Genomic DNA, 26,725 nt, shown 5'->3' on the forward strand with positions numbered 1-26,725 from the left:
TAATTGAGAAATTAAAATAATTAATTATTTGATTTGACTATTTGATTTGAAAATAATTTGAGGAAAGTCAAAAAAAGGATCCAGAACAGAAGCTACAGCTGTATTTTCATTTTGAGATTACAATTACATGCAGTCTTCTTCGAATCGACTACTATACTTGTAGTCCATTGGAGTCACGACAACTGATGCACGTATGTAGATGATCGACCTAAGCTCTGCAGTGGACGCTGAAGACGCGTACATCCCTGGTGCTGGATATGCTCTGTCGCCTCTCCTCCCTTCCTCATCCTGGCCTCCATCAGGTGAGATGCTGCTCAGTTCGCTCCCCCAAAGTAGTTGGTCAGGCGCGACCTCAAGCTACAAATGACGACAAGACTAGTGATCAATTAGTGCCTCAACAGGCGTCGCCCAGCTCGAACTCCAACCCAAGAGTTGTGAATTCGCCAAAGACCGTTGGTCAGAGCTCATCGTATGGGAGACCCAGCATTAACTCGTCGTCTGCATCTTCTGCACGATATGGTGCAGTGAATGGTACATTTGCTGGTGGATATGGCCAACATCAAGCCGGAGGCACTGTTCCTGCGCCTAGAACTATGACTACCACCCAAGCACCACTCCCTGCTGCGGCTGCAAATACACCAGGCATGCAGCAGAGTAATCCTGACTTGAACTCCTTGCTAGGTTTGAGTGGAAAGGCACCGATTCAAGACTACTTGCCGCAGTTGAATCCAAGTGAAAAGGCTGAAGTGGGCGCTAGCATTATGTACAAGCTACAGAACGCAGAGAGCCGTACTGCGCTGATGACTCTGTATTTGAATGCGTTCGATCGCGGTGTAGATGACATGCCAATGTTGCTATTGGTTGCGAAACGCTTGCGCTCAGTGGAAGCTGGCAAGCGAATGTCAGACATTGCATGTTTTGAGCGATTCTGTAATGCTGTTTCATGTAGCAAGCACCTCTTTAAGATACCTCCTAATGAGCTGCTCATTGTGTTTCGTAACATGCGAACAATGGGGGCATTTGAGAACTCAGTCATCGCATCTCGTCTCATCGCTGCCGTCCTCCACGTTCTGCCAAACATTTCTCAGGCGTTTCTGTTAACTCTTCTGAAGACTTTGGCTCACCCGCAAACCAAGCTCCCGCCTGAGCATCGGGATCGTGCCTTGGCCATGGTTAGCATGCACGTCCGGCAAAACGTTGATATTTTCGATATGACCGATGGTGGAGAACGCTATGCGGATGTTGTGAAACACCTGATCGTGCCATGCATACTGATCACCGAAAGCTTTTTACAGAAGTTTCTTTCCACACTATTGAGGTCTGCTAGCTTGTTGCGTCCAGAGGCAGTATTCAGTCTTATCCAGTCATTGCATGGTGTAGGCACACCCTTTGCTGATCAAGCACTCATGATAGTTGCAGCTGTGCTTGCCACCCATGCCTCGAATCCCGAATGGCGAAAAGCCGTGGATGCTGCCAAGTCCCGCAACATTAAGCTGCCAGCCGTGCTGGTCGATGTGAAGGCGTTGCTCTCTCAAAGTGGCCCTGAGCTGCTTGCAGAGCTCTCCAAGTCCCGGCCACAAGCGTTGTCAACCACCGATGCTCGTCATGTCTTGCTCGCCATGCGCTCACACGTGGCAGACTTTAGCGTCAGTGATATTGCCAACATCCGTGCGGTTCTCATCTCGAATGCCATGTACTCCTGCCTGTATGAGGTTGTAGGCGACATTGTACTGGAGAGCATTAAGAGCATCTCTCTGCCGGCGATGATTGCCTTCCTGGAGTTGTTCTCCGAGTCTGTGGAATTGCCACGCGTCGCTAGCGCAGGGAGAGTACACTTCCTGGCTGCGATGGAATCCCTGGACGACGCTGCACTCTGTAGATCATTCACTACACTTTGCAAGGCCGACCTCTGGAGTGTGGGGTGTGTAGAGCGTGTGTGCAAAGCTGTAGCGGCATCCCAGTTCTCCGAGTCGTCAGATGGTGGCGAGCAGTTCATCACCAGCATGGCGACAATCCACTGCACTGATGTAGCACTGATGGAGGCGCTTACCAAAGACTATGTGCTTCCACGCGTGATCACTTCAAAGACAGTGTCCGCCGACTTGTTGTGTTCCCTCGCCTTATTGAACGTTGAGAGTGCGGAAGAAGTGTTTGACATGTTGGCTGTGGGGGTAAGTTAGCATACTAGTAATGCATAGTACATGTAGTTATTCGCATCATCAGTATCTCTCTGACGATGCGTTGTGCTCTATTTTCACTACAGTTCTAGCAAGAGTACGTAACCAAGTGTGTGTGTGTGTGTGCAACTGGACATTCTCTCTCAACCCACGGCCGGCTTTTCACTGCTGAGTCTTTCACAGCCATTTTGCTCACTGATACCATCATGCGTAGCCAGAGATCAGAAGTGCAAGTAATTTGGTAGTTGACGCAGAACAACGGACAGTAGACCCATGCTTACAGAACCTGATGAGCTAACACTGTGCCTGCATGAGAAGCATGGAAAGGCAAACGCACTGGATCATTATTTTGCCTAAAAATGAAGCGACACAAAATTTCCGCCTTGTGTAAGTCCGTTGCAGCTCAAGATAGGAGTTGCAGCTCAAGATAGGAGTTGCATTGTCTTGGTTATGTACTCTTGCTAGTACGATAACCGCGGGAGCGCTCCATCGCGTGGGAGCGCCCCACCTTGATTTACAGCCAGGGAAAGGGAAATCGTATGACCGAGTGTGACTAAGGTCATACGGTGTTATAATCTGAGTGTACTAGGGCCACACATGGCCATTTACCAGCTCCCTGTTTGTATGGACGTGACTAGTGCACTGCCACTGGAAGGGTGGAGTGAGTACGGATTGACCGCGCAATGTATGATGTTTGTAACTTGTACGCGCTGTATGACCTATAGACACTGGACTCGGGTTATCCGCCCCACCTTCAGAACATGATACGGAAGGGGTCCAGGTGGCAGGCCGCTCATGCGGTACTTTGTGCTAACAGTTAACGTACTCTGTTTTATTCAACTGTCTATACACTCGGATGTGTGCCTTGTGATAAGATTAGGCCCAAGAATGCGACACACGGCTTAATGCGTAGTCCACTGTCGAGATGTTCTAATTTCCCTTTCAGTGATTCTTATGTGTGTGTGTGGAATTTATGCTCTCCGAAATTTGCCTGCGCAGGAGGTGGAAGTCACGCTGCCAGGTGGTGCTGAGATGACCGGTGCCAGTGCATTGCGTGTGCTGCACGCCTGTCAGCTGTATGGTGTGTATCCACAGGCACTAGTAGAGCTCTTCCTATCTAGCATTGGTGACGCCGCTATCGGAAAGGAGTACGGCAAAGGTATGATGGCATGGTGTTTAGGCTATCCTCTGGCACCATGGTTGTTTGTGTATGGTGACCAGACGAACTCCGTCGAACTGCACCTCCAGTGGGTGATGTCGGAAGTCAACCTGCAGACGTCTGGCCATCTGTCTTCATCTTGTGCGCACAATACGAATTTAAGGAATACCAGGAAAGCCACTTTTAAAGACAGGAGAGAGAGAGAGAGTGTGTGTGTGTGTGTGTGTGTGTGTGTGTGTGTGTGTGTGTGTGTGTGTGTGTGTGTGTGTGTGTGTGTGTTGATACTGCGGTTGCCGCACTACAGTACTTCTCAACACTACACAGTAACATGAGTGTGTTCCCCGTTCTCCTCTTCTGCTACTGGGTGATCTTGCAGATTTCTTATCGGATGCGGCGTCCCTGTTTGTGAGTCTGCAGCAACAGGATAGGATAGTTGTGGACTTGGCAACAGCAGGTGACAGCCTGGCACGCTTCTATCCGACTTTTGAGAAAGAGTGCCTCAAGTACATGTCGAAACCTGGAGACAGGGTCACCCAGGTATGTGATACTTATGTTTAAAAGTCGTGTGAAGTCGTTCACAGCTGAATGACGTAGGTCAGAAAGTTTGATGGACCGCTACCTAGCAGATCTGCATGCTGGGGGTATGAGCTCTTGATCTTACAAAGTATCCATCAAAATTTTATCAACTGCCTGTGCAGTGGGGAAGTACAGGTTCCTGCGCGAGTACGAGGGCAGTACCGCGGAATCCATCCCGCGCCGCGATAGCGGCAAGGGCTGGATGAACAGCGATACTACCCGAGTATGAGTGACTGGAACGTGTTTCCTGTGTGCACCAGGCCAAGGAGATCACTCACAATCTGTGAGTTTACATGAACCATTCTGTAACTGGAGTGTGAGCTGAGAGTGCCTTCGACAACAACCGTGTGCTAGTACTACAGTACATGACTTTTGCATGTACTTTCAGACCGCAAAAGCTTGTCACTGAAATGGTAGACTCATTCCATATTCCGCTCCTGCCCGTGGTCAAGTGACGACGGGCAGTGGAACCAGTTCCATCACCGTTCAGCAGGCTAGCTGCAGCCAGGATCGCGCTTTCCAGCCCGCGCAACTTGACCGGTTATTGGTCGACTCCAAGGCGACAGTCATGTGACATACGGGAATACAGTACATGTATTTCTAAGTGCATTTTAGAATGCAATGGCTGCAGTAATGTTTCCTTTCCCTTTGCAAATGGGTCTGCTACGTGTACTTGTGAGTGTATTTCTGGTGTTCACTGTTTATACTCTGTGCGTTGCACGTGTTCCCCTGGCAGATACGGCATGCACTACAAGTACAACTGAAGAATGAGGAACTCGTAAACCTGGAGTCGTTCTCCCGCTGTGGTGACTTCTTCGCGGCTGCATTGATGTATGACCATCATGCGCTGAGGTTTATCCCGTGTCGGCAGCACGGTGTTCTCAACCCGGAGTCACTCATGGAGAGGAATGTGGTATGTGAACCGTGTGCGCTGTTCACTGTACATACTGGCATGGCACCGCCCGTGCGAACCTTTAGCAGAGTGGAACTCCTGCAGTCCGTATCCGCGCAACACAAACTTGCGGACGTTTTTCACTGAACTTACCTTTCCTCCACGAGTCCATAGACATGTCCTTCCGGATTATACACACTCGAAGAATTGCCAACCTATATTTGGTGTTTGGACACGTAACATGTGCTATACACAGACCAAGTACTGTAGTAGGTGCATCATCCAGTGTAACATGTGCTTTATGTTGGTTATGCTGCAAAACTCAAGTTACAGTAAAACCTGGTTTAAGCGACCACCCCACGGTGCAAGCGAAAGCGGTCGTTAAAGCCAGGTGGTCTTTAGAACCAGGTCCCATTAGGAGCAGGTGGTCGCTAAACCCAGAGGTCGCTTACACCAGGTTTTACTGTAGTTCTGATAAGAAGTGCGTCGGATACTACAAGTATGGTTTTCTGATGTGGAATTTCTGTCCTTGCTTTGTCTCTGTTGTGTACGTAGGCGAGCAGTGCGGATGCGAGGCACGTTGCCGTTGTTGTCGATGCGCCCGGTGCGATAGCGCGCAACGTTGACCATGGCCTTGGCAGATCAACACAGCTCTACCGGCGCTTGAGCCTGCTCGGCTGGTCGGTCATACGGGTAAGACTAAGAGTAGCAGTGCAGCAGTAGTTGCATGTAGTGGGGAAATGCGGACACTCTAGTAATGCACAGTTCTAGCTTGTATCAGGGAGTAGTAAAATACCGGTATTTTACTACTCCCTGGTTTGTATCACAACAGTGTTCTTGCTTTCATAGTCATACTGTGAAAATCAGGGAGTTGTAAAAAAAACCATTTAGTAGATCTTCTACAAGTGCCTGGTGGAAATTTGTAGTGCGTCCGTCTTGGTTGGCTCCCAGCTGTACCTTTTCTAATCGCGACTGTACGTCACACACAACCTTGCGATAGTGAATGACACAATACAATACAAGTGGACCGGTGTGCATGCATTACATGGATCAACGTTCTTGTCACTCCGGAGTCTGCACGTGTGTGTGTGTGTGTGTGTGTGTGTGTGTGTCCCATATGGTGCAGTGGTATGTGCAGTCGATTTCCAATCGAGAGGTTGCGGGTTCAATTCCCGACGATTATGGTCGCACACGTCTTTCTTCTCTTTCTCCTGGCTCTTCTTTCATTCTGCCGGGTGGTTACCAACAGCCAGTGTATGCCGGAGTATGTGGTGTGGTGTGTGTCGAAAAAGAAAAAAGAATGAAAAAATGAAAAATAGGGATTCACTGGCCAGAAAAAGCCACTTCAATCAGCTGTGTGGTGGATACCAGGCTAAAAATTAGTGGTGGTCAATTCATCAGCCTTGCAAGCTGTTGAATGGTGTAATGTCTAACATAGCTGTTCGCTATCACCGCTTCTGCGATGGGCAGGTCTGAGGTGTGTGTGTGTGTGCCACGCACCATGCTTGCAGGCTGATGTGATTGATATCATGAAGATAACATACTGACAGCTTCCTTTTCACTCTCTCAACCTTCTTTGTGCGATGCAAATAACTTTCTGGCAGGCAAAACCTATAGATTGGTTGAGTTTCCCTGAAACAGTCGCAAATCCCCTGCAATTTTGGCCCGAATCATGCCAATATTTACCACCGTTTTGCCGCAGAATTTGAGATTTTCTTCCGTGATTTTCCTCGGGAACAGTTATTTTGAAGTAGATGTAACTACATGCCAGACCAGAATCTGTGTGTTTGTGTGTTGATGGCTTCAGCCAGTGTTACTTGTCAAGGGTTGGCACTATTATTCATCTGTACTGCTTTGGCTCTTCCATCTGTTGTTTAGGTGAAGGAATCACAATGCGAGACTGTGCGACAAACCAACGCGATAGTTAGCCGCTTACTTGCAAAGTTCATCTCGGAGTCGTACCGCCATACTGCGCAGGAGACCGTGCACATTGAGGAGAGTTCAGAGAAAGTGAAACCCCTGTCACCGATGAAAGCCGAGCACGATTTAAAGCGGCCGTCATTGGATGCGCTGGACCGGCATGAGCTGGTTACCCACAACACGACACTGAAGAATAAGCAATTCGTCAGCCTGAAGAAGTTCATGCTGCAGACGTCGCTGTCGCGCCCGTGGAAGTACTAAGTGAGAGTACTTATGGAGAAGTCCGGGTGGCGATTACGTGGATCAAGCAAGTACCCTTGTGCTTCCTCCGCCACCGCTACTGCCATACCGTGTACACAGTCAACACAGACGGGTTTGTTGCGCGTAGCATGTTGAACAAATATCTGTGACAGAAGCAGCAATGCGTATACTTGCAGGCCCGCTACAAGGTTAATTTTAAGACTTGAAAAGTGCTCGCTAGGCTAACAGCAAGGTAAAACGCAGCACACAAAAAGATAGAAATTTGTGCAATCATTTGAGCGTGACGAAACAGTGTGCAGTGCAGGCTAAATCGCATGCAGTTATCTTTGATTGATAGCAAACCAAAACAATTCAAACGTTTTTTCATATTATTATTACTTTTTAATTCTGATACTACTGTACTCATCTTTGTCAATAAATTCGTGCTTTTCACTGCTCAAAGATATGAGTGTGTTGTGTGTAAAAAATATCATGACTTTGTAACGTGAGAACTGAACTGTTGAACTGTGGTATGTCATTCCTGCCATGCGTGCGTGTGTGTGTTGTTGGCACGTGTTGAGCATGTCTGGGCATTGCTTGAGATTGATTGTGAATGCTTGCTTATTCATGGTGGAGTTAGTGCTTCTGGATTAGCGAATCACGTTCGCTGGGTGACAAGAGGCCTTCGGGCAGCTGCACACAGGCACAGACATCCGTAGTAAGTTGCTATGTAATGATAATTATGATACCCGCACGCCATGCAACGAGTGCTGGATCTACGAGTTGCTAAGTAAGAGCTGAGTGCAAGCAAGACCTAGGAAGATGCTGATATAGGCAACGTGACCACGGGGCGGGGAGTGCAGGATAGATTTAAAAATACACAGCTAGGCAAACCCACAAAGCAGTGCTAAGGAACACAGCTATGATGACAGTTGAGCAGTGTGCATGACATTCAATTTTTCATTGTACGACAGTTCTTGAAAAATTATCCTATGGATTGCGTTTATACACACACACACACACACACACACACACACACACACACACACACACACACCACACACACACACACACACACGCCATCACCTACCAAATCATCCTGCACCTCCACGTCTTCAAACTTCTTTTCATGGTAGAACTGGCGCTTCTTCAGGAAGTGTAGGACAACGAAATCACACATGATCGTAGCCTGTAGCAAGGGGCATAGCCAACCAAGAGAACATAAGAACATAGAGCACCCCCCTTGTTGAGTACACACAATGTCTAGACTAGAGCCGTAGTGAAGGATAGTCAGCAAGTAGGGGTGAAACGAGTATCTAGTTTGACCAATCGATCACTCATTCATAATATTCGATCGAGTATCCGAGTATTTATCAAAATTCAAAAGCGCTAAATTTGTGAGTTATTGACCAATTCGGAAGAAATTATCTGTGAACATAGAACAAAAGTCGCCAACGTCTTGTACAGAGTGTAAAGTAACGATTTTCAATCATACTTTCATATCTCATAAGTCATAACTAACGTCACTTGCCGTGGTGATTGCATCGTCCAAGTCATAAAATACTGACTCAAAGGCATGCATAACACATGCATACCAGTGGACGAGCGGTACAACTAAAGCTTTTGAAAAATAGAATGCCAATACTAAAAAAATAAAATAAAATAAAAAACGATCGAGTGCAAAATTTCGTATACTGGCTCGTTTGAAATTTTCGAACGAATACTCGAATACTGTAATTTCAGAAATTTTCGGTGTACTTTTATTTTCGGTACTTTCGGTGCGTCTGTTTCATACCTAAAATTTCAATACACCGAACAAACACTAACACACATAAACCAATAGGGAACTGCTTCTCTGTACCGAAAATTTCTGTTCACCTAACCTAGCCTGTTGCCCTCATACCGAAAATATAGAGCACCGAAAATTTCTGAAATTAGAGTATTCGAACTAATCGTTTCACCCCTATCAGTAAGCCTCATGAGCTACCAAGGCTACCAGGTGACCATGGTGACAACCAAGAGTACATGGAAGCGAGAGTGTGCAGCTTGAACTAGGAGAATCTATGACGGTGAAATCTACGCCACGGTGCTGTTGCAGATGAGCAGTACAGAGCAATGCGAGGTGTGCAGCTGAGCTGTAGACCTGCTTGAATACCACTTGTACACGGACAAACTGCAGTAGAGCAGTGATGTAATCCGGGAATTTTGCCGCTACATCCGTTAGGGTGCCCACCTGAACTGCAGCAACGGTTTTCACGCCCATGTAGTCTTGGTATAATGCATACTCGCGGATAGGACCAGTAGGGGAATGAAGAAAGACAGAGATTTCCACGGACACAGTACTTACTACACTAAGCAGGGCAAGACCAGAGCCCAGGTTGACAAGGAGAGGTACGGGGCTGAACTTTCCCGCCTACACAGAACACAGCAAGAGAAGCCTATCATAGGTCAAATGCAAGAAGCACTGATCTCGCCACAGTTCCGTTCAAACCGATCAATCAGCACATTAGAACATTCCGTCAGCCGAGACCGTTCCGCTACACGTGTGTGGCTGATACGGACACTAGTACCTATCAAACGTGGGACTGAACATGTCCTGCAGAAGACTTTTTTTTGTTCACAAACAAGCGGGGATCCTCACCCGTGCCCTCGCTACCAGTGGCATGCACAGGTGCGCTTGTAGCCGTTCGGAACCAATTTTCACTCACACTGGATGCTGAACAGAAAGAAACAAAAGTCCGAACAAAAAGCATCTGCGTGTACAGTGCATGTTACTGTGCACCCACCTCTCCGCTGATCTTGATGTCAAAGAGGATGCCGTACGCTTTGATGAGGGTGCGAGTCTTCTCCCCGTTTACGTCAGAGTGGTACTGAGAATAACTGCAGGTAAAGAGGCAGTACAGCGTATAAGCAACACTCAAGATCACTAGCAGCCAGCAATTTCCAACACAACGGCCTTCACGGCTCAACTTTTCACAGCGCTGTCATGTGACATCATTGCCCTGAAGTCAAGCAGGGCTGGGAGTACACATGACAAGAGCAGAACATGCTATTGCCAGCAGAAACAGAGCACGCAAACAGGACTGACCGGAAATTGAAGCCAGGCGAGAGTGCCACATCAGGGTTGTCCAATCTGTGCCGTGTCATCAGAAAACACACACATTTACAAGCACCGGTGCACCATGGAATTGTAAGTACAGTCACAGTAATTGTCTATCATGAGTACTAGTAAGCATCCGCCTACATCAAAAATGTCATACACTACCTGGCAGTGCCTGCACACTTCGACAGCTTCTTCCCTGTAAGTGCAGATACGTAGTCTGTGAGGGGTGGTACAAGGGGCACGTGCAACCCGGAATGAGATCCGTGAGCTGCACAGAGCCACCAGGCACACATGAACGACTTCCTGGTTGGTTACCATCAGGGAGTAGTAAAATACCGGTATTTTACTACTCCCTGATTACCCGTGTACATGGTATATTATACTCTCTGACTCTGCGCTGTGGCGTATGCACTCGCCGAGCGAACTCTCGGCAGTGTAATCTGTATCAACCGTGCTACTAGTATCAGTGAAGTCGCTCATTGTCACACATGCGCGCACCCACTCCACGCCAATAGTAGAGTAACCGGTACGATTATTTCATCCCTGGTTGTTAGCAACTGAAGCCAGACCCCAAGCACACGGTCAACATCCACACAACACAAGTCGTAACTTACAATGAGTACTGCACCCTCTGTGTACTGCACCCTCTGAGTACTGCACCCTCTGTGTACTGTAACGTCTACAAATTTTCAGCACGTATGAAAAGGCGAGCCTCTGAGAGCTAAATCACTTTTCGGCCATACAAAATGTCAACCCATACTACCCCTGCCTTTATACTCTGTTTATGCCTCGTAAACTAATTTTGTAGCCGCAATAATGTTCCGGCCTCAAAGACGAGGGCCGAAAATAAGCGATAAAAAATAGGCGCCGACCATTCATTGATTTACAGTACATGTATCTCCGTTTCAGGGTCTCACCGTCGGAAGGTATACTTCGGATTACACTCGTCTTCATCATGGTCCAGGTTGCAACTCCAGTTAATGTCAATTGATATGACAGCACCCTACATTGAGAGAGAGAGAGAGAGAGAAAGAGAGAGAGATAGATAGAGAAAGAGAGAGAGAGAGAGAGAGAGAGAGAGAGAGAAAGAGAGAGAGAGAGAGAGAGAGAGAGAGAGAGAGAGCAGCGGGGATAGGATCACATTGACATTGTAGTAGTCCTCCTAATGCTACATCTATCTATGGTAAATTCTGTGTTGATGAATGATCAAGTGAAGGAGAAGAAGAGAAAAAAGAGGCGTCATTTTCCTTACATTGCGACAAGTTGTGAGTGATCTACAATAAGGTTATGGAATTTATGATTGCTGCAAAATCTTTTTACACAAGCAAAATTAGTTTCATTGCATCTTCACTATAGCTCACGAAACTTCTAAACCAGTCTATGTCATCACTCACTGCGCATCAAGTCATCGCAGTAACGATCTAGCACATAGCGTATAACGTCAATACCGTAGGAGCAGAGAAACTGGTAGAAACCCAGAACGGTTTCACATTGTAGTGACAGACCGTTTCTTCTCTTTCTTGAAGCGTGACGGGCATCCCAAGCACCAGCCGAAAACTCACGTTCTTTGCTGCATCATCCCATTGGTCAGCAACTCCAGCATACTTGAATATGTTGTACAGCTTAATGATCGGGCAGTACTTGTCTTGAGGGTGATCGGGTGAATAGCGACATTTCTTCAACCATTTCTCAGTGGAGGTAGACGGGATGTTTCTCCTATCAGCAAAACACAAGACACAACAGTAGTGGTGCAACTCGTACAGCACACGGCATTTTAAATTTACTTCAAAAGTACCGTGCTGCTCAGTGAAATCCAGTCGTGTCACTCAAGCACGCGCCTGGCGCTGCGCAGCCCTAGACCTGAGAACACTGGGCTGGGGAATGATGCAAGGCGCAAACTGGAGAGACGCAACTGGATTTCATTGCGCAGCACTGTACATAGGTGCACGTGCACAAGTGCATGTACACACATTCAACAACACGTACCGGCGGACATCGAACTTGCGGAAGATGATCGAGTTCTTGATCAGGACGGTGAACTCCATGGACTCGTTACCAAGGCGAGCTGGACTGTATAAAAAGACAATTGAACACAGAAGTTGTTTAAAATAGAGGTGTATCGTCCAACCCTGTAGGCGATACACACCGTATAAAACGCATTGCAAGAGTCTATACAGTACAACTAGCCAGTGCAGTGTACACACTCAGCAGAGGCAGAGGACGCGTGTCTACAATACTACCTACGATGGAGTGACATCCTTCTCCAGTGGACACCAGCCGATGATCTCGCAGGTCTTGTTCACTGCTGATCCATTAGTAAAGTCCTCTTCATAGACATCATGACGAGTATCGGAATCATAGGAGTCGTATGGTATGCATCTGCCCGTCATAAGACCTGTAGAAACGGCAATAGCAGATGGTGGACAACGGCAGGTGTTAAAAAAGAACGAGATAGAGATAGAAATAGTGATAACGGCTTCGGCAATGATTTCGTAGGAAAGATGTTTGCTTCCCACGCAAACTCGGCGGAAAAGCATGAGCTCAGGTGTGGGGAGCAAACATCTTTCCCGTCAAATAAGAGATAGAAGATATTACTACACTGGTTTGCCCAGCATGCATGCCTTTAAGTCATTGTTGATGCATGTTGAGCAGCCACTTTCCGAAGTTTCGCGTACAGAAACCCCTGGAAAACGGAAGTGGCACCCTGGTGGAGGTCCAGCGTAGCACCAAGAGTCCTGGATTCTTGCCTTGGTTGTACCTGCAGTTGTGACTCCCTGCTTGAGCGCATCCACGGAAGCTTTTCGCTTGCACACCTTCACTGATCCACTGCTTTTTGTGTTCCGCATTTCCAAAAAGATACTCTTAGTTGCGTGTCTTTTTCCTCTCTGATTGCTACTTGTGTGGACACCATGGAGGCTCATCAGCCTTGGAACTTAGCGTTTCCAAAACAAAGTTTCGCGCGCGCGGGCGCGCGCGCGGACATCTCTCGTTGAGTGCGCGTTTCAACCAGCTTGGTTCGATAAATTCAACTCACTATGACGAGTTGACGGATTCCGTGACCTGCCATTTGTGTTCTTCTGCTTGACAGTGCCAAGTCCTCCATCCAGACCCGCTTTGATCAGAAGGGCTTCGCCATATACACACAGATAGAGAACCTTCTCTTGAAGAGTGCCAAAGGAGTTGACACCACAGACGAGTTCAAGGCAGTGACAGAGTTATACAGCGAGGATCTCAACTCCGACCTTCTGACCCAGTTTTCCCTCCTTCAGACGCAGATGCCCTCTGATTACGATGTCACGTTTAAGTCTGTGCTGAAGTTCTTGCGGGGCTACTCCACATCTCAGAGGCAGCTTCTGTCTGAAATTTGAAGTTGGTGCGCTTGATTCTGGTAAGCCCAGCTACCAACGCCATCAGCGAGAGATCTTTCTCAGCAATGCGGAGAATCAAGACCTATCTCCGCTCCACAATGGGCCGGAGTCGGTTAAATGCAGTCATGCTCCTCCACACGCACAAGGACAGGACAGATACACTGTCTGTGGTGGAGTTGCCCAATGCCTTTGTCGATGTCACCGGCAGTGATCACCGCCGCTCACTGTTTGGCACATTCACGGATGCTGATATTGCAGCTAAGGAACCCAGCTAGCAGTTTACCTGTGGTTGCTCCTGTTGTCTTTTTTCTTTGGCTTTCTTGCCTGCATTTCTTTTCCGCCGTGACTTGTTCACAGCTACTAAGCATCAGAACACTTGCCCACCACGGTCCAAGAACAGCTCGTGCACAACTTTCGCTAAATTTGTAAGGGGGTACGAAATAAGTTTTTTCTGAACGTTTGGGGTGACAGACCTTGACCAAAAGCGAAATTTAGTACGTAACGAACCTGCTGGTGGAGTGATCTAACGAAAGATTTCGTAAACGAAATTTTGTACTTATACAGTAGACTCTCCCCCTCTCCCCCCTCCCCCCTATTCGAAAGTCTTGTGGCACATTATCTGCTACTACTGGTACTATATGTAGTAGTACAACAGGAATCATTCCCGGACATATTCCAAACAAATAGAAACAATCGGTTGTCAAACATGCACACAACAGCGAACACTCCTCTCACTGAGGAGTGGAGTCTTTTGCCCCCCCCCCCCCCCCCCCAGCTTGAAACATGAGTCAAATCTCCCGCTCGTGCACGGGGTCAACACCGGCTTGGACCAATGGTGGCTTTGGAACACCTTCTACTGCTCATCATCAGTGACTTGCTCGGGATTCGTCCAATCGATCATGCCCTTAGTTACGTCTGGCGCTAGCCAGGGTCCACACCGCTTTTATTCGGTAATTGTTTGTTTGTGCCTGCTGCTTGTAGCAGCAGCAGCAGCAGCAGCAGCAGCAGCAGCAGCAGCAGCAGTGGACTAAGGGCCGGGTTCCACTGCGGCTCTGCTCGTCATCCGCGGCTTGAAACGTCATCATTACCATAGTGACCGCGGCTCACCGCGAGCTTGCTACGATTCTCGATCAAAAACTGTGAGCCGCGGTCGTGGCTCGACCTGTTTCCCGTACTTTGCATTGTTTTGTACGCGAGAATTTTAAAATTCAAATTCTTATTCGTTGCGCAGGCCAGAACATGAGCATTTTTTTCGATTGCGCAGGCAGGTAAAACATCATCAAAAAACATGGAGCACGACCGCGGTACCGCGAATAGCGAGTGCCAGTGGAACCGCGCTGCTCCGTTGCATGCAGCCAAGTGCCGCGGAACCCGGCCCTTTACTTAGCAAAGATAAGTTATTGCAAATTTGCCACACAGACAGACACACACACAGACACACACACCCTAAAATACCACAGCATTACCATTTCCCGCTGGGACCATTTGACCAGATGGACAGTCGCTTGCATTGTAGCACTTGGCATTCTTTAGACTCTGTAATAAGTTAGAAAAGGAAAAAAGCAAACACTGCATCAAACTAGCAAACATTGCATCATGCCTTCAATTTCCACACTCAATACAAACAAAGCCTTATAACCAACACAGACGGGGGTCATGGGCTTTCGAAGCAAACGGTTGTCACACACACACACACACACACACACACACACACACACACACACACACACGCGCACACACACACACACCTGCCGAACACAAACACATACATGTACATACCTCGGGACAGGTCATGTTACGCTGATCTGGCGTGATGATCATGTTTGTCATTACAAAGAATGCTCCAGTTTGCTGAGACCAAATCGCACACATACATACACGAAAACATACACACACACACACACACGCAAACACACACATGAGCGCGCACACACACACACGCACACACAAACACACAAGTCACATGAAAATTAGTCCGGGCCATGACCAGATGACAATGCACATTCACAATGAAAACGGAAAAAGCCCTTCACAGCCAGCTCAGCTTGGTGCAAGAGTCGCACAGAGCAGCGTTAAAGGTGACAACCCGCCAAAGCCAATGTTGCCCACAGATCCCGCGACAAGTTCAAATTCAAAAGCCAACGACTTCCACGCGGCGGTCCTGGTCACGTTTGTGCTGAGAACATTGGTACCACTGAGCAAAGCATCGTCTCGCTAAACCAGACTACAGCGTGCAGCGTAGATCTACACTCTGAGTACCAACCTGAGGTGGAATATGATAGTCGGCTGCATCCCAAACACGACTCGCTAGGCCTGCATTCAACGGATACGCAGCACCTTTCAGCTTGGCCGTGACGGCTCCCTCAACTTCTTCCGTGTCCTGGTAGCCCTTCTTGTAGACAATCACATACCTACACGGTTTGCATAAGCCAACAGAACAGAAACACCAAGCAGGAATAACGCATGTCATCCAATGCCACCAGGAAATGGAGAGCATTCTCAAACTTTGAATGACAGTGGTGTTTGGCAGTGGAATAGTTTCGCACACAAGTCCAATGCAATAGCTGCATTGCGACGCAGTGTGCCAGGTGTGCACGTGCACCAATACATGCCAGTGCTGCTGAATAGGTCACACATGCACTCGAAAGTAGCAGATCCGCTGAATCGACATCGCAGGAGCGAAAATACCATGGCAACGGCGAAACTTCCGCTTCAGCGGAAACTCCAATCCTCTTCCTCCAAAATTTTCGAAGCGAGACTGTCGCTTTTGCGGTTTCGCGTCAGCGGAAAACACCACTGTCTGCTGTATATGGACTTGCTACGAGAAATTTGTATGCGTATGAGGTCCATGCAACAAAAATGCGTGCAAGATAGTCATTGACCTCGTCTATTCTCCGTACCGTATGCACCACAGTCCACTTTACTCTCATTTCCCGCCAAAGTAGGAGTTTGCCCTGTTTGTATGTGTGACCATACACAAGTGGTTCCGCTGGAGTGACACCAGGCTCGCTGCCGCAGAACCTCGTCGCCGAAGCGAGACCCCAGTGCATGTGTGACCGGGCCCTTATGATGTGCACAGGCCGGCGCATACACACACACACACACACACACACACACACACACACACACACACACACACACACATACACACACACACACACATACACACACACACACACACATACACACACACACACACACACACACACACACACATAACTACTGCATATACTATGCGCATATACCAGCAGCCTGCTCTCTACGGATCACTCCGCAATTATCGAACTTGTCTTCATCGTGCGGTCAGTTCTTAGGTTTTAGCAAATTGCCCTCATCAAGTTTGCAATGGCGTGCAAGCTCGCAAAGGAGCTAGTCGATCGATAATTCCTTAACAATCAACAGATCATCTTTACTTATAAAGAAGAGGCACCTGTGACGTGTGTGTGTGTGTGTCACGCTGAAGCGCTGCGGAGCAGCGCTGCCCTGAGCACGCGAAGCGTGCGAACAGTGTAGCACAGTGTAGCTAGCGGCCGCAGAAGCACTGAGCACGCGAAGCGTGCGAATCGTGTAGCTAGCGGAAGCAGCCACAGAAGCACTGAGCACACGAAGCGTGCGAATCGTGTAGCCACCACCACGTGCTGAGCACGCGAAGCGTGCGAACAGTGTAGGTAGCAGACACGATCAGTACGAGTAGCAGTAGCAGCCGCGCGCAGAAGCACTGAGCACGCGAAGCGTGCGAATCATGTAGCCACCTAGCCTAGGCCATAGGTAGCACTAGCAGCCGCACAAGCGCTGCGGACCACGTGAACCGTTCTCTGCAAATAGAAACATCTGCAACAAAAGGATACAAAAGATCTGCACTGACTGCACTCTGCATCTGATCTGCAGTGAAGAGCGCATCGCACTTTTGTTCGTAATTTTATGAATTTTTTGAGCCGCTTCATCCGCCACCAGGTGATGGACAACCCTGACCAGCCTCCCGAAGGCGTAACAGACGTCCCTCCTTCTCCTTCCAACGATGAAGAACCTCCCTCACCAGGACTTCAGCGGTCTGGCCACCACCACGTGCTGAGCACGTGTGCTGTTCATGTACTTGCTTCACCCGCATGCCACGTTCGGCCAGGCAACGCTGGCCGGGGGTGCTGCTAGTTACGTTATAGATTACTTGTTAGGGATTTTGAGTCCAAAAGGTACTGAAAACTGCCGTTTTTGAGAAGTTTAAATCAATTTCCGCTGTCAGTATGCAGTTGCCAGAGGTATGGTTCAAGTTCTGAGGTTCAATTGATTTCAAAACTGCCATGTTTCGGAGCTACTCTTTCACTAATGCAGATTTTTGGTATTATGGAAACAGAGTAATTTTTGAATAATCGATCGTTATGCCAAAGAGAAATCGATAGGTGAAAATCCACGATCGTTTCAGCCCTACTACTACTAGTAATAGTAAAAGCAAGATAGCGGCGAGTCAGGACGTGCAACAATTAGCACAACACTGACTGGTATGATACTGACATTCAACACTGACTGGTGTTTAGCCGGGTCACGTCTAGAATGTGCACAAGCCAACAGCCTTCCAACTTGCAAGAAATCGTTTGTGCAACCGCGCGGACAAACGAGGTATGAGTGTATCAGGGTTCTAGCCAGGTCAAAACAGTAGGGGGGGCAGGGGAAACCATAATCCATGATCCATTTCCCAAAATTGGCATGCCAATGGAACTGGATTTCATGCTAATTTTGGAAGATGGATTTCAAGTGCCGGATTAAAGCGTAGAAAATTAACTGAAAAACCGTTTTGTCAGAATGTGTGCTGGTTTGCACGGGTTCCGGATAAACAAGTGCCGGATTAGAGAGGGACGACTGTACATGTACAAGTGCATAATCACATGAGGTTTTTATTCCCGTAGCTATACAGAAGACGTTACTTCAGTAACGTCTGGCGCTAGCCAGGGTCCACACAGCTTTAATTTGGTATTTGTGAGTTTGTTTGTTTGTGTGTTTGTGTCACGCCTGGCGCTATCCCGTATCTGTCCCGTACCGTACCATCAAACACAGCTGGCCACATACAGCTGGCCGCAATATTCAAATAGGGCTTTCAAACGCAAGATCATAACGTGAAGCAACTTGGAAGAATGGGTATGAATGCGAAGTGTATGGGGGAATGCATGTAGGGCGATAGTGCGGGTTCGAATCCCAGGATATGCCTGAAAAAAATAGGAGAATTGAAAAATTTATAACATCCGTATGCTTTTTTTTGCCGTCATCAAGGCGGTAGACGGTGTCGTATTACCCTCGATCGTACCAAGAGTACATAAACCAGAGTGTGCAACTGTGCATATCAGATCTGAAACAGCGCAGTTCGTGCACTACGTCACCCTGATGAGATCAGCCAAGCCGCGACTTGCGTACAGCTCAAATTTTCATGTTTCATAGCCCGGAAATCGGCCAAGTTTGCTTGATTTTAGACGTCCTGTTTCAGGATTTCAGTGTTTTGTGTGACTGTGTACGCTGCGTACATCCACCGACAAGTAAAGTCACCAGGCTATCCGTCTCAAAAAACCGAAATCAGGACAAACTCAGTGAACTGCACCACCGCGACTGGTTACTCAACTTTTCACCGTACCTGTGGCTTACCATGCCGTCAGAAATGATGTAGTGCACGAATTACGTTCCCACAGGAACCATCCCGAGTTGCACACTCTGGTTTATGTACTCTTGATCGTACCTGTCCCGTACCTATCCCGTACCGTACCGTACCATCAAAGACGGCTGGCCACAATGCATATTCAAATAGGGCTTTCAAATGCAAGATCATAACGTGAAGCAACTTGGAAGAATTAGTATGTATGCGAAGTGTATCGGGGGATGCATGCAGGGCGCGCGATAGTGCGGGTTTGAATCACAGGTTATGTCTTTAAAAAAAGATTTTTTTTAAAGAAATTACCCACCAAAGGATGTACCCAGAGTGCTTGACAGTGCTCAACACCACAAAGGCAGAGCGTAATACACAACAGAACAACAAGGACAATCAAGGCTTGTTTGCTGCTACTTTAAGTTTCATGCTTACGCAATTGTCATGGCCCTGCGTAGACAGTACTACTCACCAATACTATAGTAGTGCTGCACACATTCATTATCAGCCTGTCACCTACCTCTACCGCGGCTCTTCATCAATGTTCTCTTCCTTTTGATTAGGATAGAGTTACCTCTTCTGTCGCCGGACCTAGACTATCCATTACCATAGAACTGTCAGCTATTGTCTCTGTTGCCGGTCCGCTGTTCTGCTGTTCCGCTTAGTTGCTTCGATTCATGATTAGCATTAGCTTCAATACTTAGATACATTACTCTTTGCTGAGTTTAGCACAGCTCACTACTCGTTCGCTGCTGCCTGCTCGATCCTTCCCTTCGTAGCCGCTCGCATAGATTTCAGCTAGTATAAGTTCGCTGACTTAGCCAGATATCGAGGAGTCTTGGATTAGTCTTGGATTAGTCTTGTATGAGTCTTGTATTAGTCTTATTCTCTTTTATAGCTTTCTTGACTTTCTTTATAGGAGTTCCGCTACCGCTCAAGCGGACTTGTCCGCTTGAGCCGGTGTGGCCTTTGACTTTGTAGTTTCTTACTGTTCCTTTGTTCCTTTACTATACAATCGGACCTGAGGGCTCCGCCACCCTGACTTCTCTCTGTGCTTTGGGTCTGAGGTACGCCTGAGTGGAACTACCAAGAGGCGCACATATACTTTGTGCAAACGGGCTTGGGATAACTAACACGTAGGGACGATCAGCCAGCCACGACACTTGGTGCTGTGACCAGGATTCTTCTTGGTCTAGTTTCCCAGGTCCTCCGCCCTACTCTTGGTCTACGCCCTTTCACTCTCCGTCATCGTTCCGTCCTCCGCTGTGGCTCTGCCGTACAGGCTCTGTAATCTACGCCGCCTCACGAGTTCTTTGGATTGTGAGTGCTTACTGACGATTCCTCGTCGATCGACGAGTCGTACGCCAAATCCGTTGAGGACACGCGCTCCGAGTTGCGTACGGCAACAAAGAGAATACTTACGCCAGGTTACCACTGCGTTCGCAGTCGTTTCCTCTTTGAAGAGAAGCAAAAGAGACGTTCCTCGGTGTTGATCGTCAGTTACGCCGCTCTGCTGTTTCAGCAAAGCCATACGCTCCCAAACGTGTTGTGGTACTGACTGTGCTGCTTCCGTTGGCCTACGCCTCTGTGATCAGTCCTGCCTCCGCGTCCGGAGCCCTGGTCAATCTCTTCGCCTGTGTTACGCCTGTGAGCTGTGTTCCGATCCGCTCGCAAAAAAAAATGAGTTTCGTCTCTTCGCCGGATGCTCCGCGATCCTTGTTGTACATGATTGTACAGTCCGCACTCTCTGAGCGTGCGCTCACTCCGTTGTGTGTTCAAACCAGCTCAGCTGGTATGGTTCACCGGTTTCTCCGCCGATGTAGTTCCTGTGGGAGCTGTTGACGAAACGCTCATGAGTTACGTGAGTGCTACGTTGTACTCGACGAGTTTGGGTCCCGCGCGTTGGGTCATTCACCGCTGCAGCACTTCCTCCGGGAAGAGGTTGACTCTACGCGCTCTCCGCCTGATGGAGATGGCCATCCTCCAGCTCTGTGCTCGAGCTCGTTTACGCTGTGGGACGGAGTATGCGCGTCATACCTCGTAGGTCTTCCGCTTGATTCCGCCAGACCACTTACGCTTATCTCCTGGTGTTGGCCTTTGTCCGCTGTCCACAGCTCCTGTGGTGCATTGATTGTCTTGATAATTGAGTGATTGAGAGATGGCTCTCGTGATACTGATACGCCCTGCAACAGGCGCCTGGCGCCACCTCCGTCCTATTCATGTTTCGTTACTGTTTCCGCTGATAATTGTCCTTTGTTCCGCGTGGCGATTGAGTTTCGCCTGGTTTACGCTTCGTCTGGTCTGATGCGCCTTTGGCGATGTGGTTCCGCCTGGTGCAAGAGAAGGATTGTGCGCACAATTGGTGCGGTTCGGATCGTCACTGGAGAAGTTCCTGGTCTCGTGACTGGATCCAAGATCGGAGTAGAGAGAAAAAGCTCCGATGGCTCGCGGTTTGTGGTTGCGCTGATTGCCCGTCGTTGTATTGCTGCCGAGTGCTGGCGACGGAATTGAAGTCCGATCTGACCGTGGAGTGGTTTGTGTTGTAAAATGCGTAGCCGGCTACGTGACAAGCGGCGAAAGGCTGCTGTGGTGCTCGGGAGCTCGCGTCCGACTGATCAACGGAGAGCGGAGCTGGCCAGGTAAGAGTACGGAGATATATGCACGCGATCAGACCATCGTCTTTTGTGACTTTTGTTTTTTTGGTTGTCAGTGGAGGTTACTGTAGTTGGTTTTATTTTTCAAGGTTTTGGAAGGGTTTGTCTGAAGTATTTGTTTTGCAAGCAGTAACGGGTTTACTGGTTTTCAAGGGGTGCAGAGGTAATGAATGGTACCGGTAGTTATTGAGTTCACGGAGGTTGAGAATCTTGGGTTTACTTTAGATTGACGAATACGTACTAGAAAGTTCAGGCACCAGCTGTTGACGTAACATTGTTTTGTTATCATTTTGTTATTATTTTTGGAGGTTTTGTTGATTTATCCACCTATTCTATCACGGGTTCCGGGTCACTGATGAGTACCATTCTACTATGATGTCTATGTGAAGTACACCTTTGGGCTGTTACTTTTTCGTGTTACCAGGGTGTCAGGCTCTGTTTTGAAGTACATGTAGGTTGAAGGTAGTTGTAGTCTTGTCGTATGAATCATTGCGGGGAGTGTGACTGCATTAATGTTGTTATTGTTGCCGTTGTTGTCTATCGGTACGAGAGTACACTACGCCGCCCAGTGGGCCTTCCGTATCCCTGTGTCGTTCATTTCCGCCGGTTTGCATACTGTGGTTGTAAATCACTCTGGTCAGCGTACCAGAAAGACAAAGTACGTAATCATTGTGGTTGCACATGTCTCGAATGACACTGCTCTTACGCCTACTTGTGTTGTCTATCTGGCACACGCCGCCGCTGCTGATATTGCAGCCTAGGGAAACCTATTTGTGTCTCACTGAAGTGCCTGATGGCTTGTTACAGTTTGATGCGCGCCGTCCTTTCTGCCAATTGTGCCCTTCTATGGTGTTTTTGGTATTCCGCTGCTAAGTTCTCTTAGCCATATGAATGTTACGCTGCATTATGCTGGGCTGTTGCCACCTGGCCTTGACTGACCAGGCTGCCCACCATAGTTCCATGACCCGTCAATCTTGTTGTTACACGAAGCTGGATTCTGTAGTGAATCTGATTATTACGTGCAACACAGCTTGGGTCCTCTTTCCGCTAACGCTTTTGGCGTTAAACCCCATTGCTGGAGAGTCAATTCTCCCACTGCCGCTCAGATCATTGATTGTGGTGTGCAGTCGTGAGCCATGCTAACAGACTATCACGTCGTGCTCGTTCAGCACAGTTCGTGTGTGTACACACTTGGTCTATGGCTTGCATTTCGCTGAGGTACAAACCGTTGCGTTTCCTACCCTCATGTGTATCAGGTAAACGTTACGCCAGAAACTTTGTGCATGCGCATTCTGTGTGCACAAAACGTTTGCCTGTATCTGTCTGCACTGCCCGTCCTCATGACGTTGGCGCTCGTCTGGTGCATCTCGCTTCTAGTAACCTTATCTGGTTGCTGGTCCCCGCCGATTGGTCGAAGTTTCCCCAAACTTTGTGTATACTATGGTGTGGACTATTCCCGGTACAAGACCGTCTCTTGGATGTTGTGTATTGCGTCCAAACTACGCCCGGTCTTAGTGATTATTCTCAGTGATTCTTGTGGATCAACTGTCTCGCTGCCATGTTCTTTATGAGCTAGGCCACCATCCTTCGAGATGGAAGAAAAAATTCGCTTCTTGAGTTGGTGGAAGATCTGCCTTCTCCCTACGCCAGTCCAGTCACCTGTGAGTGAGGCATTCCTACTGCTACCTGACTTCGAGTCATTGGCTCTGCTGTTCTACCACTACGTCTCATCGTTTCACCCTACCATGCTGATACCATCACTCACCTATAGTACGATGACATGAACACCAGGATTCCATTCCGTGGTCTGTTGAGCCTCACCAAGTACCTGTCTTACCCAGGCATTGCCACCAGTTGCTGGAGTATCAATGTTTCTGCTATGTCTTCGTTGTCCGTCCACCCTGTCACTATAGCCGATTCCGTTTGGTACTGCACTTGCACTAGTACTGCTATGATGTCGTCTGTTCCCTACTACCCTGAGTGCACTGTTCCAGTCTACCATCCTGTACTGCCATCATCTTCTATAGTGTCTACCGTCAAAGTACTGTCTTCCATGTGCCTAATAGTGTCTGCTCAACTTGATTCAAGTGCTGTCGTCCACCATCGTCATGAGTACCGCCCGCACTGATCTCTGTCTGCTACCCGCTGAGTGTCACCAAGTAAGACTATCTATGTACGAACAATTGTGCCCCATATCGTTAGTTCTCTAAGTTCAGCCTTTGCTCATAGCTACCTCTCGAGTGCCTACTGCCCAACTGTTACCCCTGGTCCTGTGCCTTAGGCAGTGAACAATTAGCTCCTAGCTCCATCGTGCTTTGATTAGGATTGTTTCCCAGCACACACCAAGATTTTGTGCCAATAGATTAGATCCGCTGTCCATTCGTTTTGTTCTGTTCGGCGTAGCTCATCAGTTATCGTATAGTTTTGTTCTGCTGCTAGTGACTGTTTTGCGTCACAATTTTTCCAAGGTTAGACCCTGCTAGAGATGCCACCTGCCAAAGAAACTAGACTTTACATTGTGTTCATTAGTTCTAGCCGTAGGTTCTTTCCGATTTCGTTTCCTGATTCGAAGTCTGAAGCTTTGTTCCCTCTTGCTCACACCCTCTTTGGAACTACGGCGATGTTTAGTTTCCTTTTATTTTAGCCCTTTTTCATTTGCTCTTTTGTGTTGTTTCTTCCCGTCACGAGGACGTGACCCTTTTCTTTGTAGCCGAGGGAGATGTCATGGCCCTGCGTAGACAGTACTACTCACCAATACTATAGTAGTGCTGCACACATTCATTATCAGCCTGTCACCTACCTCTACCGCGGCTCTTCATCAATGTTCTCTTCCTTTTGATTAGGATAGAGTTACCTCTTCTGTCGCCGGACCTAGACTATCCATTACCATAGAACTGTCAGCTATTGTCTCTGTTGCCGGTCCGCTGTTCTGCTGTTCCGCTTAGTTGCTTCGATTCATGATTAGCATTAGCTTCAATACTTAGATACATTACTCTTTGCTGAGTTTAGCACAGCTCACTACTCGTTCGCTGCTGCCTGCTCGATCCTTCCCTTCGTAGCCGCTCGCATAGATTTCAGCTAGTATAAGTTCGCTGACTTAGCCAGATATCGAGGAGTCTTGGATTAGTCTTGGATTAGTCTTGTATGAGTCTTGTATTAGTCTTATTCTCTTTTATAGCTTTCTTGACTTTCTTTATAGGAGTTCCGCTACCGCTCAAGCGGACTTGTCCGCTTGAGCCGGTGTGGCCTTTGACTTTGTAGTTTCTTACTGTTCCTTTGTTCCTTTACTATACAATCGGACCTGAGGGCTCCGCCACCCTGACTTCTCTCTGTGCTTTGGGTCTGAGGTACGCCTGAGTGGAACTACCAAGAGGCGCACATATACTTTGTGCAAACGGGCTTGGGATAACTAACACGTAGGGACGATCAGCCAGCCACGACACAATCATCAGGCAACATGAAGATCGGGTGCCGACCATGCCGGTATATATGCCAGGAGAGGGTGGTATAAAAAGCTGTGTGAGACTGTGGGGGCTAGCGCAGTAGCCAGCCAAGAAATTATAACATCCCTATGCTTTTTTTGTCTAGGTCATCAAGGCAAAAAAGCATAGCGTAGGGCCCTGAGCTTCCAAGCTCTCTCGTTGCTTTTTTGGATGAACTATAGGCAGACCACATACTGTAAGCAAGAGTACATAACCAAGAGTACATAACCTGGTTGTTATGTACTCTTGCTGTAAGTCAACAAATATTCGGCACATTTATTTTCGGCTATTTTCGGCCTGATCATATTTGGCCGAAAATTTGTTGCAGCCGAAATTTCGTTTTGCAAGGTTCACTGTGACAGTGAGGCAGCAGCAGTACAGGCGGAAAATTTGTTGCAGCCAAAATGTGTTTCAGCCCTGGGAGGCCGAAATTTGAATGGGCCGAAAATTTGCCAACTTACAGTAATGGACGAAAAGGGTGTACGATCATGACCGTGGTTCTGTCCCCGGGGAAAATTGCGATTCCGCGGCCGCGTTTTTTGCGATTTTCTAGAAGACCGCGTTTTCCGCGATTTTCCCGCGTTTTTTGAACTTTTTTGTTGCGCTACACGTAAACATGGTGCACTGTTCGGTCAGCAACGTCTCATCGTGGCGGCTTTGTACTCAAGTATGACGAGTGCTTACACCAGAGACTTGTAACTGATTGATTTCACTACATACTCACTGAAAATTGACTCATATCAACTGCAAACTTGCCGCATATTTACCGCAAATTCACCGCAAATTCACCACAAATTATGCCATATTATGCCGCGTTTTTCCCTGCGTTTTTGCGGTGTTTTCCCGCGATTTTCCCCCGGGGACAGGTGGTTGTACCGGACGTACAGTGTGTGACACTCCGGAAACCACTGAGCTGTGCGTGTCTTCACCACAATGATTGGGGAGTGACCCCCCCCCCCCCCCCCGGTTATCCTTTTCTCTGTGTATTACTTGTGGTTTACCGGGTGTTAGCGGCCGTCGTGAGTTCCCTTTAGGAACGGACACGATAATTTACTCTTTTTTCTCTCTCTCTCTCTGTGTATTGGATATACATTGTAAGTAGTAAATAAAATTAATTGTAACATCGCTTACCCAATAATGTACGCAATGATGACAACTTGAATCAGCCTGTTGATGATACCAACTTTCTTACTTTTGATATGGACCACCTTCAATGTATCATACTCCAGCAGTACGCTGGATATGGTAGCTGCGAAGCCCATTCTTCTCTACCCAAAGAGGTATCTTTTATCTCAGCACGACTTGCACCTCAATCCAGACCCAACACATTCGTCACTCTTTGAAATGTAACAGCCTAATCACAGCTAGCTGTTGGCCTAGCCAGAGCCATGAAAACGAAAGTTTCGAAAGACACAAGGCCAAGGCCGGACGGATACAGTTTTCAAAATATCAGCTCACGCATGTTTGATATCGATGACCTCACATGCCATTTCCCGCGCGCACTTGGCAATCAGATGATCTGCGCACG

General features: G+C 47.9%; 2 protein-coding genes across 2 annotated transcripts; one reads left to right on the top strand and one right to left on the bottom strand.

Annotated features, from left to right (window-relative positions):
- Positions 1–61: 61 nt before the first annotated feature.
- Positions 62–7,493, top strand: LOC135814012 (uncharacterized). The gene is made up of 6 exons (XM_065327057.1): positions 62–2,171; positions 3,177–3,336; positions 3,713–3,873; positions 4,649–4,825; positions 5,360–5,497; positions 6,683–7,493. Exons 1-6 carry the CDS (start codon positions 258–260, stop codon positions 6,983–6,985), a joined length of 2,853 nt encoding a protein of 950 aa, XP_065183129.1. The 5' UTR covers positions 62–257; the 3' UTR covers positions 6,986–7,493.
- LOC135814014 (P2X purinoceptor 4-like) lies at positions 7,099–26,622 on the bottom strand. The gene is made up of 13 exons (XM_065327058.1): positions 26,329–26,622; positions 15,699–15,846; positions 15,215–15,286; positions 14,902–14,971; positions 12,312–12,462; positions 12,054–12,137; positions 11,630–11,783; positions 10,985–11,070; positions 10,053–10,097; positions 9,751–9,844; positions 9,312–9,377; positions 8,055–8,153; positions 7,099–7,657 (listed from the first exon to the last, which is right to left on the bottom strand). Exons 1-13 carry the CDS (start codon positions 26,457–26,459, stop codon positions 7,601–7,603), a joined length of 1,257 nt encoding a protein of 418 aa, XP_065183130.1. The 5' UTR covers positions 26,460–26,622; the 3' UTR covers positions 7,099–7,600.
- Positions 26,623–26,725: the final 103 nt, after the last annotated feature.

Source organism: Sycon ciliatum, chromosome 4, assembly GCF_964019385.1.
Source record: "Sycon ciliatum chromosome 4, ocSycCili1.1, whole genome shotgun sequence".
In the NCBI taxonomy this organism is placed as follows: Eukaryota; Metazoa; Porifera; class Calcarea; order Leucosolenida; family Sycettidae; genus Sycon; species Sycon ciliatum.